Source organism: Humulus lupulus, chromosome 1, assembly GCF_963169125.1.
Source record: "Humulus lupulus chromosome 1, drHumLupu1.1, whole genome shotgun sequence".
NCBI lineage: Eukaryota > Viridiplantae > Streptophyta > Magnoliopsida > Rosales > Cannabaceae > Humulus > Humulus lupulus.
In genome coordinates this window covers 282,475,798-282,492,055 of record NC_084793.1, presented here as the reverse complement: position 1 = coordinate 282,492,055, position 16,258 = coordinate 282,475,798, and the positions used below count along the sequence as shown (strand labels likewise).

The following is a 16,258-nucleotide window of genomic DNA, read 5'->3' as shown; positions in this document are numbered from 1 at the left end:
GTTGGTGTAAAAAACGGTATAAATACTTACTGTTTATATTATTGTCAATATATTAAAAAAATTTCTTCTATAAATACTTATCTATTTCATTCAATTTTCACACCATTTCATACATTTTTCTTCCAAATTATCAATATCACAAAATTTATTTTTTTACCAATGGATTCCCAAAATTCTCAAAATTTTCCAAATTCTCCAAATACCAACTCCCAAAATCTAAATTTTCAAAATTCATCATTTTCTCCACATACCAATCCCCAAAATCCAAATTTTCAATATTCTCATTTCAATCAAAATTTTCAAAATACTCCCTCTACTAATCCTCAAAATCCAAATTTTCAATATTATCAATTTAACCAAAGTTTTCCAAATTCTCAAAATTATCCCATGTCCTCTTACCCTTACCAAAATTTTGGCTCTATTGAGACACCCCAACAAACTCCATTCTTCACACCAACAAATTCAATACCATATGCATTTCATATGCCTTCCCTACACCAACCCGAAATGGTTTCAAGAAATTACAGGCCAAGTATGAAAAAGTCTAGTATTGATTTGAATCGTGAAACATCTTCGACATTTGTCTCTGAAACCCAACCTGAACATAGTGTTGAAGGGTTGGAAAATGTAGTTCTACACAATGAAGATGAATCAATGCATAAATGCAAAGTCAAATGGAGCAAGGAAGCCACTATGCTTCTGATAAGTGGATGGCTTAATACATCTAAGGATGCCATTGTAGGGAATGACCAAACTTCTACACATTTCTGGGCTCGGATTGTAGAATACTACAACACCAACCAAAAAGGCGAGCAAGCAAGAACTGGAAGGCAATGCAAAGATCATTGGAACAAGATGAATCAAAAGGTGGCGCTTTTCAATGGGTGTTATAAACGAGTACAACAAGCACATCACAGTGGTTGGTCTGATGAGCAAATTCTTGAGAATGCACATCAATTTTACAAATCTGAAAATAACAACTCAAATTTTCTGCTTGTGGACTGTTGGAGATTGCTAAAGGAGGAGCCGAAATGGAATAAATGTACCAACCAAAAGGTGGTAAGAGAACAAAGGTGTCAGATACAGGGGCATTTACTTCTTCTTCCAATGTAGACATCAGTGATGATGAAGTACGTGAAGTGCGCCCTACTGGCCAAAAGGCAGCAAAGAGAAAAGGGAAGGAAAAAAAAGACACACATGCTAGATTTATAGAGATTAGTGAACGGAAAGCATCTGCATTGGAGAAATTGGTGGCGATAAAGGAGAAAGAGGCAACGATAAAGGAGAAAGAGGCAGAAGATAATAGGATGACAAAATACATGGATTATCTCATCATGGACACGTCGCATATGACTCCTGAACAAAAGAAAGATCATGAAAACTTGTGTACTTATATTAAGAATAATATCCTGAAGTTGTAATTGCTATGTATTTTTATCAACCGCATTATTATGTATTTAATTTTATTTAAATAAATTATCCTTTATGTTAATGACTACATTTTAACGGCTATATTTTAACGGCTATATTTTAACGGCTATATTTCAATGGCTATATTTTAACGGCTATATTTCAACGGCTATATTTTAACGGCTACATTTCAACGGCTATATTTTAACGGCTATATTTCAACGGCTATATTTTAACGGCTATATTTCAACGGCTACATTTCAACGGCTATATTTTAACGGCTATATTTCAACGGCTATATCTCAACGGCTATATTTTAACGGCTATATTTCAACGGCTACATTTCAACGGCTATATTTTAACAGTTACATTTTAACGGCTATATTTTAACGGCTATATTTCAACGGCTATATTTTAACGGCTATATTTCAACGGCTACATTTCAACGGCTATATTTTAACGGCTATATTTCAACGGCTACATTTTAACGGCTACCATGTCTATAAATACCAAATTTCAATATTCCTTTTACTCAACTCTCCATTCAATCCTTCATTTTACTCTTTCATTCATCTTTCATTCCCAAATATCATATACTCTAAGTTCAACAATGGATTCGCCAAATTCTCTGAATCCATACGACAATATGAGTCTAGAGGATATCATAATTGCAGAGTGTACTGACGATCATGATGATCAATATTTCAAAGCGCTCATAGATGGGGGTAGCTCAACAAGACAAGGAAGAAAGAGAGCCCACATTGATAGAGGTCATGTAGAAGGACACCAACGTTTGTTCGATGACTACTTTTCTGATGAACCGGTGTATATAGAATATCAATTTCGAAGAAGATTTAGAATGCGTAGACATGTATTCCTACGCATAGTGCAAGCTTTAGAAAATCATTCAGAGTATTTCCATACGAGGTTTGATGCAGTCGGTAGAAGGGGGCTTTCGCCATTACAGAAGTGCACCGCTGCTATGCGAATGTTGGCATATGGAGCGCCTGCCGATTATGTTGATGAGTATGTTCGAATTGGTGAAACTACCGCTATTGAATGTCTAGTCAATTTCGTTCGAGGAGTGAATGATATTTTTGGGACCGAATATTTAAGACAGCCCAATGCTGGGGACATTCGTCACTTACTTCAAATGGGGGAGGTGCGTGGTTTTCCAGGCATGTTGGGAAGCATTGATTGTATGCACTGGGAATGGAAAAATTGCCCAGTTGCATGGAAAGGTCAATTCACGCGAGGTGATCACGGCAGACCAACAATCATGCTCGAAGCAGTTGCGTCATAAGATCTTTGGATATGGCATGCATTTTTTGGTGTTCCAGGATCCAATAATGATCTCAACGTGTTAAATCAATCCCCAATATTCACTGATATCTTACAAGGGCAAGCTCCGAGAGTTGAGTTTACGATAAATGGCACACAATACAACAAGGGGTATTATCTAGCAGATGGTATCTATCCAGAGTGGGGTACATTTGTTAAAACTATCCCACTGCCTCAAGGAGAGAAAAGAAAATTATTTGCCCGATGCCAAGAAGCGGTACGCAAAGATGTTGAGCGAGCATTCGGAGTACTTCAATCTCGTTTTGCTATTGTATGAGGACCAGCACGTTTTTGGCAAAGAGATGTTCTCAAAGATATTATGTATGCATGCATCATATTGCACAACATTATTGTCGAGGATGAAAGAAATGCATATAAAAATTTGTTTGATTTTAATTATGATGACGGCTCCGCCGACACCCTAATGGTTGAAGTATTGCATGGACCTATTTCTGACTTCCCGACAATGCTTCAAAGAAATGCTGAAATTCGTGATAGAAACATTCATCGCAATCTTCAAGCGGACTTGGTAAAGCACATATGATCAAAATTTGGAAATCATTTTAATTAGCATTTTTTTAATTATATTAGATTGATTAATTATGATTATGTCATTTTATAAGCTCTTTTAAATTTCGTCTAATTTAAATTTGATGTAATATTTATTTATATTAATATATGGATTTAAAAAATTTAGTGTGACAATATTTATAATTACAAAATAATATATTAAATAATAATATATGGGGCCATAGTTGACAACTTTTGAAGTGGTTTAACATTAAAGCATTTTTATGAAAAAATGTGTCAAAAGTGATGTGGATGAATGAGAAAATAAAAAATTATATTTTGGGATGATTTGTACATGTTAAGCAAACATTCGAGTTGCTCTTAGAAAATGGTTGGTGGGGGAGTTAAGATTACTGACAAAGAGGTTTTACTGAAATAACCGGGTCCTATACTTCAATCAAATGTAAATTATTGCCTCTATATCCAGATCTCCTCTGCAATTGTGGAAAGATTATTTGTGAGGCCAATTACAATTGTGGAAATCATTATTTCTCTCTGTGAATGTAGACAAACTTGTAGAATCACATAACATAAAAATACAGTTTGCAGCTACTCTATTTTATAACGCATAAACCAAAGAAAAAAAAATGTTCCTCATGAACCGGAACAACGAACACTCTTAACATAAAATGGAGGTCTTTTCTCCATTCACAACAACTTAACTTGAGGATTAGTTCTACTGATCTCGGTTGCAGTTCTCATTTTGATGAGAGGCTACCAAGCTTTCTTTGGCCAGCTTCTTTGCCATCCTCCTTTGCTTCACTTTGCTCTTGATCAAAGTACCTGCCTCTCCTGACCCTTCAAAAAAAAAATATATGTTTTCAAGTAAAGGATCATCGAACTCGTTTGGCAAAAGGGTTTATCAAAACATTGAAATCTTTACCAGGCTTTTCGTCTGTTTTAGAGGCAGGTTCCTCAGAAGCATTTCGTCGAACACTTGGTGAAGACTGATTTTCAACTCCAAAATTCTCTTTATTCGCAGCTGGTCCTGGAGGAGGTAAAAGGGGCCCAACGATTTGGCCACGGCGAGAAGCATCAATCTTCAGATTCTTTTTCCTAAGCCTCTTCCGCTGAGCTCTGGTAAGCTTCTGAGATCCGCTTTCGCCATCATCGTCGTCGTCGCTAGAGGAAGCGTTCGAACTAGTCTCACCAAAATCATCTGCATACCTTTGTCAAAAGACAAAATCCTTGAGTCGGTCTAGTTTCCACAGAAATTACTAACCAAATTAATTTGGGGAATTTAATCCATTATTTTAGACCTGTAACAAGATCTGGATCAAAACCTTCACTGAAATTGTTCACCAATGCCGAGTTCTCATCTTTTGGCTGCACAAATTTACATTCACATTTCATTAAAATGTTGCAGGAAAATACAGAGAACATATTATATATATCTATATATATATATATAATAAAGGAAGAGGAAGAGAGAGAACTTGTTGCGGAGGAAGAGGATATAGCATGTTAAGGACGGCCTCATGGAACTTGCGTCGCTTCTCATCACGGGACATTGCTAATACACGGAACGGAAGACAACCATATACATATTTTTAATTCACTTATTTCTACCTGTCGTTTCACTTGTTGGTGCTTTTCTTTCTTCTGTCGTTTGGATTTTACTCTCACCTTCCGGTCCGGTTGATGTGGAATAAAAGTTTCGGGTTAGCTATTCAATTCATTTTTGTTTTAACTTTTTTTATTAAATAAAACTATTCGTAATTTTTAAATTGATATAAGTTATTTTTTTTAATATATAATATTAATTATTTTATCGGTTTGGGTAATAAAAATATTAAGTTTTAGTAGATGTAGGTATTTTTCTTCATAAAAAAAAAAGAATTTGAATATTTAAATGCTATAATATTCTATAAACAAATTACATGAAATATGGGATTTTTTGTAAAACTTTGATAAATATGACTTTTTTTCTCCTTAAGTTTTGAATGGCATAATTTATTTATTTACATTTTTATGGAATTTTTCCCCATATTTTTGTAATTTTATTAAAATATACCATATACTTAATATAAAATTTCAATATTAATTTTTTTTAATTACTTTTAGGGACATTTTTATTACTATATTTTTTTAATTATATTTAGGTTAATATATATACATATATACATAAAATCATATAATTTATTTCATTATATATACATATATTATTGTTATTATTATTTATATATATACATATGTATAAGATTATAAAATAGTATACATTTATATATATATATATATGAATGTATTGTTATTGTTATTATATTATTTTTATATATACATTCACATATGAGGGTGATGAGAATGACTTTCACTAATTGTGGTGGTGACGATGATATCTGGGTTATGTCATTATACATATGTATGTTTTGGATTATTGTTGGAGATGTATATGTGTCATTTAATTTCATTTTAAATAATAACCGATTACCACTATAAAAATAATTTTGGATTTTTAGTAATGTGGCGGTAACCGGTTATCACTATCAATTTTAACTGCCATGAAAAGTACTCAAGTGAATTGTAACGGTTACTGACAGATTTGGAAGAAAAAAAAAATCATAATATAACCAGTAAAGAAAAAGAAGAAGAAGAAGGTAACCGATTACCCCTATTAAAATAACTGATTGATAAATAGTTACTAAGCCAAACCTAGAAGAAAAAAATATGAAAAGTAGTAGAAGAAGAAGAAGAAGGTGGTAACTGGTTACCCCTATCAAAATAATAATTAATTGGCAACTGGTTACTTAGTCAAATCTTTAAAACAAAAAAAAAATAACTATACCTGGAAAAAAAAATCAGATATGAAAATAACCAAAAAGAAGAAGAAGAAGGTAGCTGGTTACTTAGGTAGTTTTATAAAGAAAACCACATCTGAAAAAAAAAAATCGGATTTTAAAATAAACATGAAGAATGAGATTAAATAAGGTAACTGGTTATAACTAGGTTCACAAAAAAACTCAGATCTGGAAAACAAAATAAATCGTGATAGTAACTGGTTACTTAGTTAGTTTTATAAAGAAAACCAGATCTGAAAAACAAAATCAGATTTAAAAACAACCATGAAGAAGGAGATTAAATAAGGTAATTGGTTACAGCTAAGTCCACAGAAAACTCAGATCTGAAAACAAAACAGAATCGTGACAGTAACTGGTTACTTAGACAGATTTGGAAAAAGAAAACTAGATCTGAAAAAGAAAAAAAAAACAGATTTGAAACAACAAAGAAGACGCAGAAAAACATAAAGAAGAAGAAGAAGACAAATTGGAGATGGTATCAGCGGTGACCAGAGGTACGACGTCCATTTGCCGGTGTGAGAGAGCTTCCATTATTGTGAGAGAAAATAGAGAGAGTGAGTGAAAGATACGTGAGAGATGGAGAGAAATAGGAAAGTAAGAAAGAGTGTGTATTTTTGTTTATGGTATTTTGTTCATAGTATTTTGTGGGATTCCTATATTTTAAACTTTTTTTGCTGGAATTACCATATTTTGTGGCATAAGTTTTATGCCCATAAATATATAAAATAATTTATTTTTTCTCATATTTTTGTAAAACTCTCTTTTTAAATTGATATAAGTTATTTTTTTCAATATATAATGGTTGTGTTTGGTAAAAATTTTATTTTTGAATTTTTTAAACACAAAAGTGGAAATATTATTTTATTTTTGTTTCTTTATTTTTAAATAATAAAAATATGTTTGATAACTATTTTTGTTTTTAAAAATAAAAAATAATAAACACGTTTGATAACTTTTATTTTTATTTTTTGTTTAACAATATGAGGTGTTGATTTGAAGAAGAAAATAAAAAAAAAATGAAAAGTCGAAAACGATTTAAAAAAAAAATTGAAAGTAAAAAAATTCTATTTTCAAAATTTAATAAATTTTAATTAAAATTTTTGAAAAAATAATAAATAAAAATAAAGTTATCAAACACATTTTATGTTTAATTGTCAAAATTTATATTAATTAAATAAAAATTATTTTTTTAAGTGTTACCAAACAACACCAATATTAATTATTTTATCGATTTGGGTAATAAAAATATAAAGTTTTAGTATTTGTAGGTATTTTTTTAATAAAAAAAGAATTTGAATATTTAAATGCTACAATATTCTATAAACATTAGCTATTTTTATTACAAATACCTCTAAATAATAATGTATTTTAATAAAAATATAAAATTAAGTTGATCTTTACATATTATAAAATGACACTCGTGTGAGTAAGGACTAATTAGGTCAGTCAAAATAATTTTTTTAACATGTACGCATAAGTCATTATTCGCACAGTAGCATCGTGACTTATACAGGGCTATCAATTGATGCGGGTCATATCTAAGATAGTGTTTGGTTGCAAAACAAAATTAGAATGGTAATGATAATAGTAATAAGAATGGAATAAAAGTAAGAATGGAATGGGATTTCCATTACTTTGTTTGATATATACTTTGGAATAAAAGATTGAATGAAGATTATTGTGTTTGGTATATAATGGAATGGAATGTAATTAATATTATTTTGACCAAATTGCTTTTACTTTCATAAAATATTTATTTTGTTAAAATTAAATTATAATTATCCTTGTATATTAATTTTTTTTATATACAAAATTATATATTTTTAAATTAAATTATCATTATCCTTCTCTATTAACTTTTTTTATATACATAATGATATATTTTTTCTAAAATAAAATTAACATTATATTACTATATAAATAGATAATTAATATATTACATATCAATACTTTGTACATAAATATATAATAATATACATTAATACTTATAAAAATGTACTAAATCAAATGCAATTGTTTTTTTATAAAACATAAAATGCCATCTTATTATTATTATGATTTTTTAGATTATTAGTGAGTATATGTCTTTAAGAAAAATATATGATTCTATATTAACATTTACAATTAACTAATGTATACATATATATAAACGTTGGTTTTATAATTTTGGGTGATGTAGCTATTATTTCTTTCTTTAATCATTTTGTTTGCTATATAAAAAGTGTTGATTATTAATTAATTTTAAATTTTGTGTGTGCTGAAATGTTTGAAAAAAATGGTAAATAAGACATAATTTAAAAAAATATTAGAAAGTGTGGAAAGGAATAGCTTTTCCTACAGTTTAGTTTAGGAAAAGTGAGTCAATTATATACATGAATGATAATAACTAAGGAATGAGTTTTCAAAAATTAAAATGGAAACCAAACAATTAAATGAATTTAATTTAAGAATGCCAATTCCATTCCCATATCCATTACTATGAACCAAACACCATATAATAGAATAGGATTCATGCCATGGGATGGTGTTGAAAAAGGGTAGTCTCTTCGTGAGGGTTGTAAAACCAGAGTATGCAGCTGCTTATTCCTCACCCAACTCTATGTATTCATCATGTATTTAATTAATTTAGTATAGGAATTTGTAACACCCCAAATTCTAGCTGTTTTTGTAGAAAATAAAAATGTTGAAAAATTGACGTATTAAATCATAAAAATGGTTGCCTTCTTTATTGATAATTTAAAATAAATATAACCCGAGTTTAGAAAAAATAAATAATAGTCTTTACAATAAAATAAAATTAAAACTAGGCAACATTAAATCATAAGTTCATAATTTCTCAAGAAAATAACACGCGGCTATACGACCCCCACATATTCACATCAGTCTTGCTATTGGGAATCCGCTCGCCACTGGTCATCTAAGATTAACTTATTTTGCAAAAATAAAATAAAGGAATGAGCTTCTAAACCATATAAAGAAAATACACAACAAATCACACATAAATCAATTATAATCTCATAACGAAAAATACACATGCAATACTAGAATCATAATAGAATTCAAAGTCAAAATCTATCCTATATCACCGTCATACCAAAGATCACACATAGATCTAGATCATAAATTATATCATACAATCATAACATTAGTCATAAAAAAAAAAAAAATCAAGACAACCCAAGAAACAAATAAGAGTCAGTTATATAATCAAACATATCATAAATTTCACAAGAGTCATAACATAATTTATTTATACTAATCATACAACATCATAAAACCCTGGGTCATAACATAGCCTAAGTCATAATCATAAATCATAATCTAAATCATAGTTCATAGTCATAAGTCATAGGTCATAATAATAACCATAGGTCATAGGTCATAGGTCATAGGTCATAGGTCATAGGTTATAATCATAGGTCATAAGTCATAATAACAAGACAAATATAATAAAAAGATAAATGCTTATACAAGGGTGGCAATTAAGCCCTACACATAAGTCTGTCATACAAGTTTGGCAACCGAGCCTACCGGACATTAACTTAGGTCTGTCATACAAGTTTGGCAACTGAGCCTACCAGGCATAAGTACGTCATACATCATTGGACACCTTAGGTCCAGCCACACTTTGTTGGGAAAACTTATACAAGATCTTGTTTATTTTCATGTAGATCTTATATTAAACAAATTAATTTAGGAAAACCTAAAACATGTTTCTAAAATTGAATTCAAACAGAAATAATGATAAGAACACTTACATTATACACAATAGAATGAAAGAGTCCTTCCTTCAGTTTCTCTAACCCTTGTATCCTTTTTGTCGCAGAGTATTACCAAGAAACTGAACCGTTCTTCAATTTTCTTCACAGCCTTCCAAAGTATCCTTAGAATCACCTAGACTAGGGTGGGCAATTCTCAACACATGAGATAGATACAGAGAGAAGAAAAGAAAATAATAAAGAGGCGTAGAAAAAGACTTATGTTTGTAGAGAGAATCTAAAACCTACTAGATCTTCTAATCTTCTCAAAAACTTGTGATTCAAAAATTTGATTTCAACTCTCACTTAGCATTCATTTTATAGGCTCAATTAGGTAATTTATTTAATCAAAAAATAAATAAAATAATAACCAATAATCAGTCCTAGATCGAAATTATCATGGGCTTTAGGCCCGTGAAATTTTCCATTTAATTATAAGCTCATTGGACTTAAAATCAAAACCTGTATTATTTTCTATTGATTTAATTAATTAAATAATTATTCAAATCCTTTATCAAATTAATTATTTATAATTTGAACCTTGATTTAAACTTATTTATTAATTTAGATAAAAATTTATCTTAGTTAATAAATCTGCCTTAATTTCTCTTTTCTGCTCAAAAATACATAATTCTATGAAACTATCCAAAATTGACCTGATCAACTTTGATAATTCTAATTGATAATTAAATCAATTAATTGAGACTATCTAGATAATTTTATCCAAGGTACAGTGGGGACCATGGGCCTATGAAATCAAGCTCCAATACGTTACCATAAATTTAACAAATAAATTTACTAACTTATTAATTCCTCGTGACTCCACTAAAGACTCGAAATTGTACTCTTGAATTTATAGAACGCTCTGTAAGCAATATAGATATGTTATTAATTATCCATTGTTACAACCATAATTGTCACTCAATCCTCTATAGACAGTCTACAATGAGATGGGACTAAAATATTGTTTTACCCCTCATTGTATTTTATCCTTAAAACACTTAGTTCATTATAAATGATATTTCTGTAAACTAATATTAATTACTGAAATTAGATCTCTATCATTTAGCACCTTGAACCAAACTAAAAGGAAACCATCATTTCACTTCTTCATCAGAAGCTATAGATGTTCATATCTATGATTAACACTCCCACTCAATAATACTACTGAGTTCCCAAGATGTAAGTATGGGCTAGTCCGTAGGGTAAGCTAGTAACGAACAAGTCAAAGAACTCAAATAATACAATCAGTTAGAATACTAACCACTCAGAATTGAGATTGAATATTAATCTCATGATTACTCTACTATAAATATGAGAGTACACTCTTGTAATTATAGACATTTCATTTACTGAGTACTTTATAATAACAAAGCGTCCATTGATATAATCATTACATACAAATTAATCATCTAATAATGGTTCATAATTAACCGGGAATAAAATTACCGTTTTACCCTTTTAATTATGTTTTGTTTCCTTAAGTACCATTGACTTTACTAGTGAAGGTTAATTCATAACTAAATTATGAATTTGAACTCAATAACCTTTCAGTCCCAAAAGTCAACCCTTAAGAGAACCTGTAGCACCCACATTATTTTGATATAATATAGCCAATAATCACATGATTGCATTTCATTACATATCATACAATATGTATAATTTGAGCATATGCATATTCTTATAAATGTTTTCATATATAAGTATAAAAGTTGTGTATATGATGTCTATGTGTATGTTTAATATTATTAACCTTGTGGCATTTGGGTTGTCTTTTATGGGTGTTTTATGTGCTCAAGATATAAAAAAGGATGAAATATATGTACAAGGCATGAAATCAAGTGAGAAATGTGAGATATAAAATGCAAAAGATGTTAAGCGGTGAAAAATAGTACAATGTCGATTACCAGTATTTTGATGTATAATTGAGTATTAGTGGATATACCACATATAATTGTTGTATGATTAAGGTCTCATTGATTAAGTAAAAATAGTTTTAGAACCATTAGATCAAGTCTTGATGGGAGGTATACGTAATCAGTGGTGTTGACCCAAAGTCAAAACGTGCTTAGCATAAGTGCGCTACGCTCAATTGGGTAAGCATAACTATTGGGTATGAACTCATATGAACCTAAGGTTTGGTGTGAGTGTTTCACACATAAGGAGAATAGGACTAGCAGATGATTAAGTCGAAATTATTGAAGTGATAAGTGTAGAGTCCAAGAACTTTACTTAGCTAGTTAGATAGTAGTAGTAATAGCTAGTAGTAGTTGTAGTATGTTTATGACTGTGGATTTTGGTTCAAGCAGTGACTTAGTTGGTCACTCGTAGTAACACTTGTAGATTTTATAAGTTTAACCTATAGTTTAAGAATATTAATTATAACATAAGGTTTGATTAATATTGCTGGTTATTAATATGACAATTATTATAACCTAAGGTTTAGATAGAGCTAATAAGAATATGACACTTGTCATGAGCATGGTTATTCCTAAGGTTTAGATAAAGCCAATAGGATTATGACATTTGTCATATGCATGATTATTAAGGAATTATTATTTTAATGATAAAATAAGGGAAATATAAGACTTAGTCTTCACCAGAATCTGTTAGGAGCATGACATTTGTCACAATTTTATTTATTTGTGGATTAGGTTGTTATTTAGATAATTAAATAGATTTTTCGTAACTTTAGGGTACTGTAACTTCTGACCTATTTTTGACCCAGTTATTTTATAAATTTCGAAAAATAGTATTTCTAGAAAGTTGTAGATAATTGAATTAGCTTTCTAAAAATATAAAGAGAGTCTAAATCAGAGTCCTACAACTCCAAATTTGTTGATTTTACTTCATGTGAGTTTAGAGTTACGAGATTTAGGGAGTTAGAAGTTAGGATTCTATTTGTTTTTATTATTTTTGTTTTAAAAATCAAGCTTTGACTCCTTAAACCTCTCTCTCTCTGAAAAATTTGACCAAGCCCTAATGTAACATCCCAAATTTCCTAATGTGGCTTAGTACCTGGATTAGGGGCCCGGGAGGCAATAATTGAGTTATTATGTGAATTATATTATAATATAACCATGCTTGTATGTTAGAGATATTAAATATGTGTATGTGGGCTTGTTTCTTATAAGAAGGGTATACTAGTAATTTTACCCGTTTGGGGTATAAGTGCAAATATGTGTTTGTGTGATTGAGACCACATTATTATGTGAAAATATTTGAGTTACTCGACGAGAGGCGGTCCCGATGAGCAAGTTAGCGGAAAAGTCACAACAGGGTCTTAATACCCGGTTCGGGGTGAGCTTAGGGGTATTCTAGTAATTTAGTACATTACCGGGAATTAGTGGGTAATGAGAATTTATTGATAACCGTGTGAGAATATTGGAAGTAGCGGGAATTATAGGATGCAAATTGTGGATAGCGGGATTTAAGGCAAAGGACAAAATTGCCCTTGTGAGCATTTGTTGAATAGGCTAAGGGCAAGGGGCAAATTAGGGGTTTAGGACTTGGCTGGCTGAATTATGTTGAGAAGGTTTGAGAAATTACAGGGAATTAAAAAGAAAAGAATTCAACAGCCCTCTCTTTCTCTCTCACGTTCTCTTTATGCTCCATGGGTGTTTGAGTAGTTTTTTTTTTTTTAAATTGAAGAGGAAAGCTTGGGAAATCAAGGTGTTAGGCTTGGGGAAAAATAGAGGCTAGGCTCAAGTGTTTCATCACAGCTGAGGTAAGAATTCTGAACTTAAATTGTATGGTTAGTTCTGATGAATATTTAGAGTAAGGATGTCTATGCATGCTTGATTATTGAGAGGTTGGGTTTGGTAAGTTTGATGAGCTTTACTGTGATAATTAATTGAGTTTTATTGGTGAGAATGAGTATATATGTTGTGGGAATTGAATTGGAGGTGTGGGACGGATTTGGTTAAGTTTTGGCTGGGTTCGGTTGAAGAAAAACCCATAAATTTCAGGGTTCGTGGGGGTGCGCCGCGGCGCGCGTTGGATTCCAGGGAGGCCGAGCCTCTGGATTTAGAGGCGGGCCGCGACTCGGGTGTGAGGGGCCACGACCCTTAAGGGGAATTTTGGCTTAAATGAGATTTTTAGATTGGGAACCTAACCATTTGGGCTCGGGATCGATTCTACTTCCATGCTAAGTGGAATTCGATGTCCTGGAGGCTAAGATTTGGTCTGGAAGCTTTTATCTACCTGTTGTTGATGAAACTTCCTTATTACGGTCGTGACTAGGTTTTCACTAAAGGCTTGAATCGGGGATCGTACTCAAAGGGCTATCATTAGTAACTCGAATACAGACCAAAGGTAAGAAAACTGCACCTGTTATGTGAATGCATGATTAGAGCTTAGTCAAGGTGATAAACATGATTATAATTATGTTTGTGAATATCAGATTAGGTACATTGTAACGTGCATAATTATGATTATGCTTATGACTGCTACGGGAATGTATTATGATGCATTGTGATTGTTGACAAGTATGCTATATGAAACATGTGACTGTCTGTTATGACTATGAAGCTTAGTTTATAAACTAGGGTATTATCAAGGTGTTAAGTGGGGATCAACTTATTAGTTGAGAATATGATGGGCTTCAGGAGACTCACCTTATTAGTTGAGAATCCCAAGGCTTCAACTTATAAGTTGGAGGCACGTGGTGGCTTGACTTATAAGTCAAGGGTTTAAGGAACTTAGTTTATAAGGTAAGATTGACATAATGCACGTGGAGTGCAGGCCACCATGGTTGGGCCACCCTGGGAGTGCGACATGTACTTGACTGGCTCGGATGCCAACAACTTGAAAGAAAAGTGCAACATGCACTTGTGTGACTCTATGGTCTCCAATTGGGTTTGATGAATGTAATGGTTTCAGTTATTACTGTTTGATGGTTGTTTTATTCAGTGAACTGTTGATTATGTTTTCTTGCTGAGTCTTCTGGCTCACAGGTGCTTTGTGGTGCAGGTAAAGGTAAGGAGAAGCTCAACCAGCCATGAGTCGGAGGGCATTAGCAGTGGTATGTACATATGCAGTCCGCTCGACCACCACGACCGAGATGCTCAAGGGAACTAGGGTTAAACCCAGCTTTTGCCGCCTAGGTCGGCTTATTGTGTAATCTGAGTATTGTAATTAGTTTTAAACTGATGTTTTTGGGATCCCATGTAAAGAACTTGTTTTTAACTTAATGGTAATGTTTATGGGGTGATCAAAAGTTTTAATACCCAAACCTTAGTGGCTTAATCACATGTTTAGTCCAAATGACTTGCTAGCAAGTCCAGCACTGGTTTCAAAACACACCTGGTAATGGACCCTAATTAGCAGGGCGTTACAACTTGGTATCAGAGCAGCCAAGGTGTAAGGGTTCCTGATGTTGGACTGGGCATGTACATTCACTGCTAAAGACAAGCTCGACTCAGGGTTGGGTAACTATTAATATAATTATGTGTATATATGCTTAAATGAATTATGTGTGCTTTATCTACTAGTTTAAATAAGAAGCATGACCTATTCTGATAGGGCCTGGCCCTTGAATACTGTATGTAGGTTGAGAACATGTTTATTAGCACGATAGATATTTGTGTTATACCCAGATTTCGAGCCGTAGCAAATATGACCTCGAAAGCTGAGTTCGCATTAAATGGTCTCGTGAGGGTTAAGGGTATGCTCTACGATTGTAAATCGGAGCCTGCAAAGTATGGTACAGATCTCGAATATGGTGACCTCGAAATGATCTCGATCTCGAAGGATAGCTCTGTGAGCCCCTCATCTTCAGAAGCAACTTCGGAGCAGGGATCTCGAGCTCGATATGCCATCTCGAAAGAAATGTAAGCTCGGGAAGTGTCAGCGGCTCGCACATTGACGTGAAGCCTTGGAGATACGCAATGACTACCTTGAATATCTACAAGTGTTGTAGATATGGGATATGATCCTCATTTATTAATGTAAATCCCCAAGAATCGTGGGATATTATTTGGTCAGTTATGCGTTTCCTGGTCTTCAGGGACGTTTCCTTTTATATCTGATTATAGGCATTTAAAGCCATTTATTTTATTCACAAAAGAGTAACTACCCAAAATATGTGGGATAGTATTCTGCATCCTTCTCTATAAATAGAGAAGGCATGCACCATTGTAAAGGATCGAATTTCTGATTCTTGAGAGAAAACTCTGGAGAATTCATGCTAAAGAATTGTTCAGAGATAATCTTGAGATTAATAACAGAGACTCGTGGACTAGGCAGATTTAACTGCTGAACCACGTAAAAACCGCGTGTCTGATTCGTTTGTTTATTTTAGCCATTGTCTTTAATTGTTTGCGTGCTCTCTTCTTTTATCTGTTGACGAAAAGCGGCGTCAACAATTTGTAAATGCTATAGGAC

General features: G+C 32.1%; 2 protein-coding genes and 1 pseudogene across 2 annotated transcripts; 2 read left to right on the top strand and 1 right to left on the bottom strand.

Moving 5' to 3' along the window:
• The first annotated feature begins 507 nt into the window (after window positions 1-507).
• On the top strand, window positions 508-1,113 carry LOC133778183 (glutathione S-transferase T3-like). The gene has a single exon (XM_062218050.1). It carries the CDS (start codon window positions 508-510, stop codon window positions 1,111-1,113), a length of 606 nt encoding a protein of 201 aa, XP_062074034.1.
• Window positions 1,114-1,941: 828 nt separating this feature from the next.
• Window positions 1,942-3,322, top strand: LOC133778174 (uncharacterized; annotated as a pseudogene).
• Window positions 3,323-3,751: 429 nt separating this feature from the next.
• On the bottom strand, window positions 3,752-4,908 carry LOC133777611 (uncharacterized). The gene is made up of 4 exons (XM_062217304.1): window positions 4,758-4,908; window positions 4,581-4,647; window positions 4,205-4,480; window positions 3,752-4,119 (listed from the first exon to the last, which is right to left on the bottom strand). The coding sequence occupies exons 1-4, from the start codon at window positions 4,830-4,832 to the stop codon at window positions 3,998-4,000; spliced, it is 540 nt and encodes a 179-aa protein (XP_062073288.1). The 5' UTR covers window positions 4,833-4,908; the 3' UTR covers window positions 3,752-3,997.
• Between the last annotated feature and the right edge of the window lie 11,350 nt (window positions 4,909-16,258).

Bases quoted from the DNA above. Each gene is read 5' to 3' on its own strand.
- LOC133778183 (XM_062218050.1), top strand. From the start codon at position 508: ATGGTTTCAAGAAATTACAGGCCAAGTATGAAAAAGTCTAGTATTGAT.
- LOC133777611 (XM_062217304.1), bottom strand. From the start codon at position 4,832: ATGTCCCGTGATGAGAAGCGACGCAAGTTCCATGAGGCCGTCCTTAAC. The intron at 4,648-4,757 runs GTTCTCTCTCTT...AAATTTGTGCAG, and splicing joins ATCCTCTTCCTCCGCAACAA to CCAAAAGATGAGAACTCGGC. The intron at 4,481-4,580 runs GTCTAAAATAAT...AAAGGTATGCAG, and splicing joins TGATCCAGATCTTGTTACAG to ATGATTTTGGTGAGACTAGT.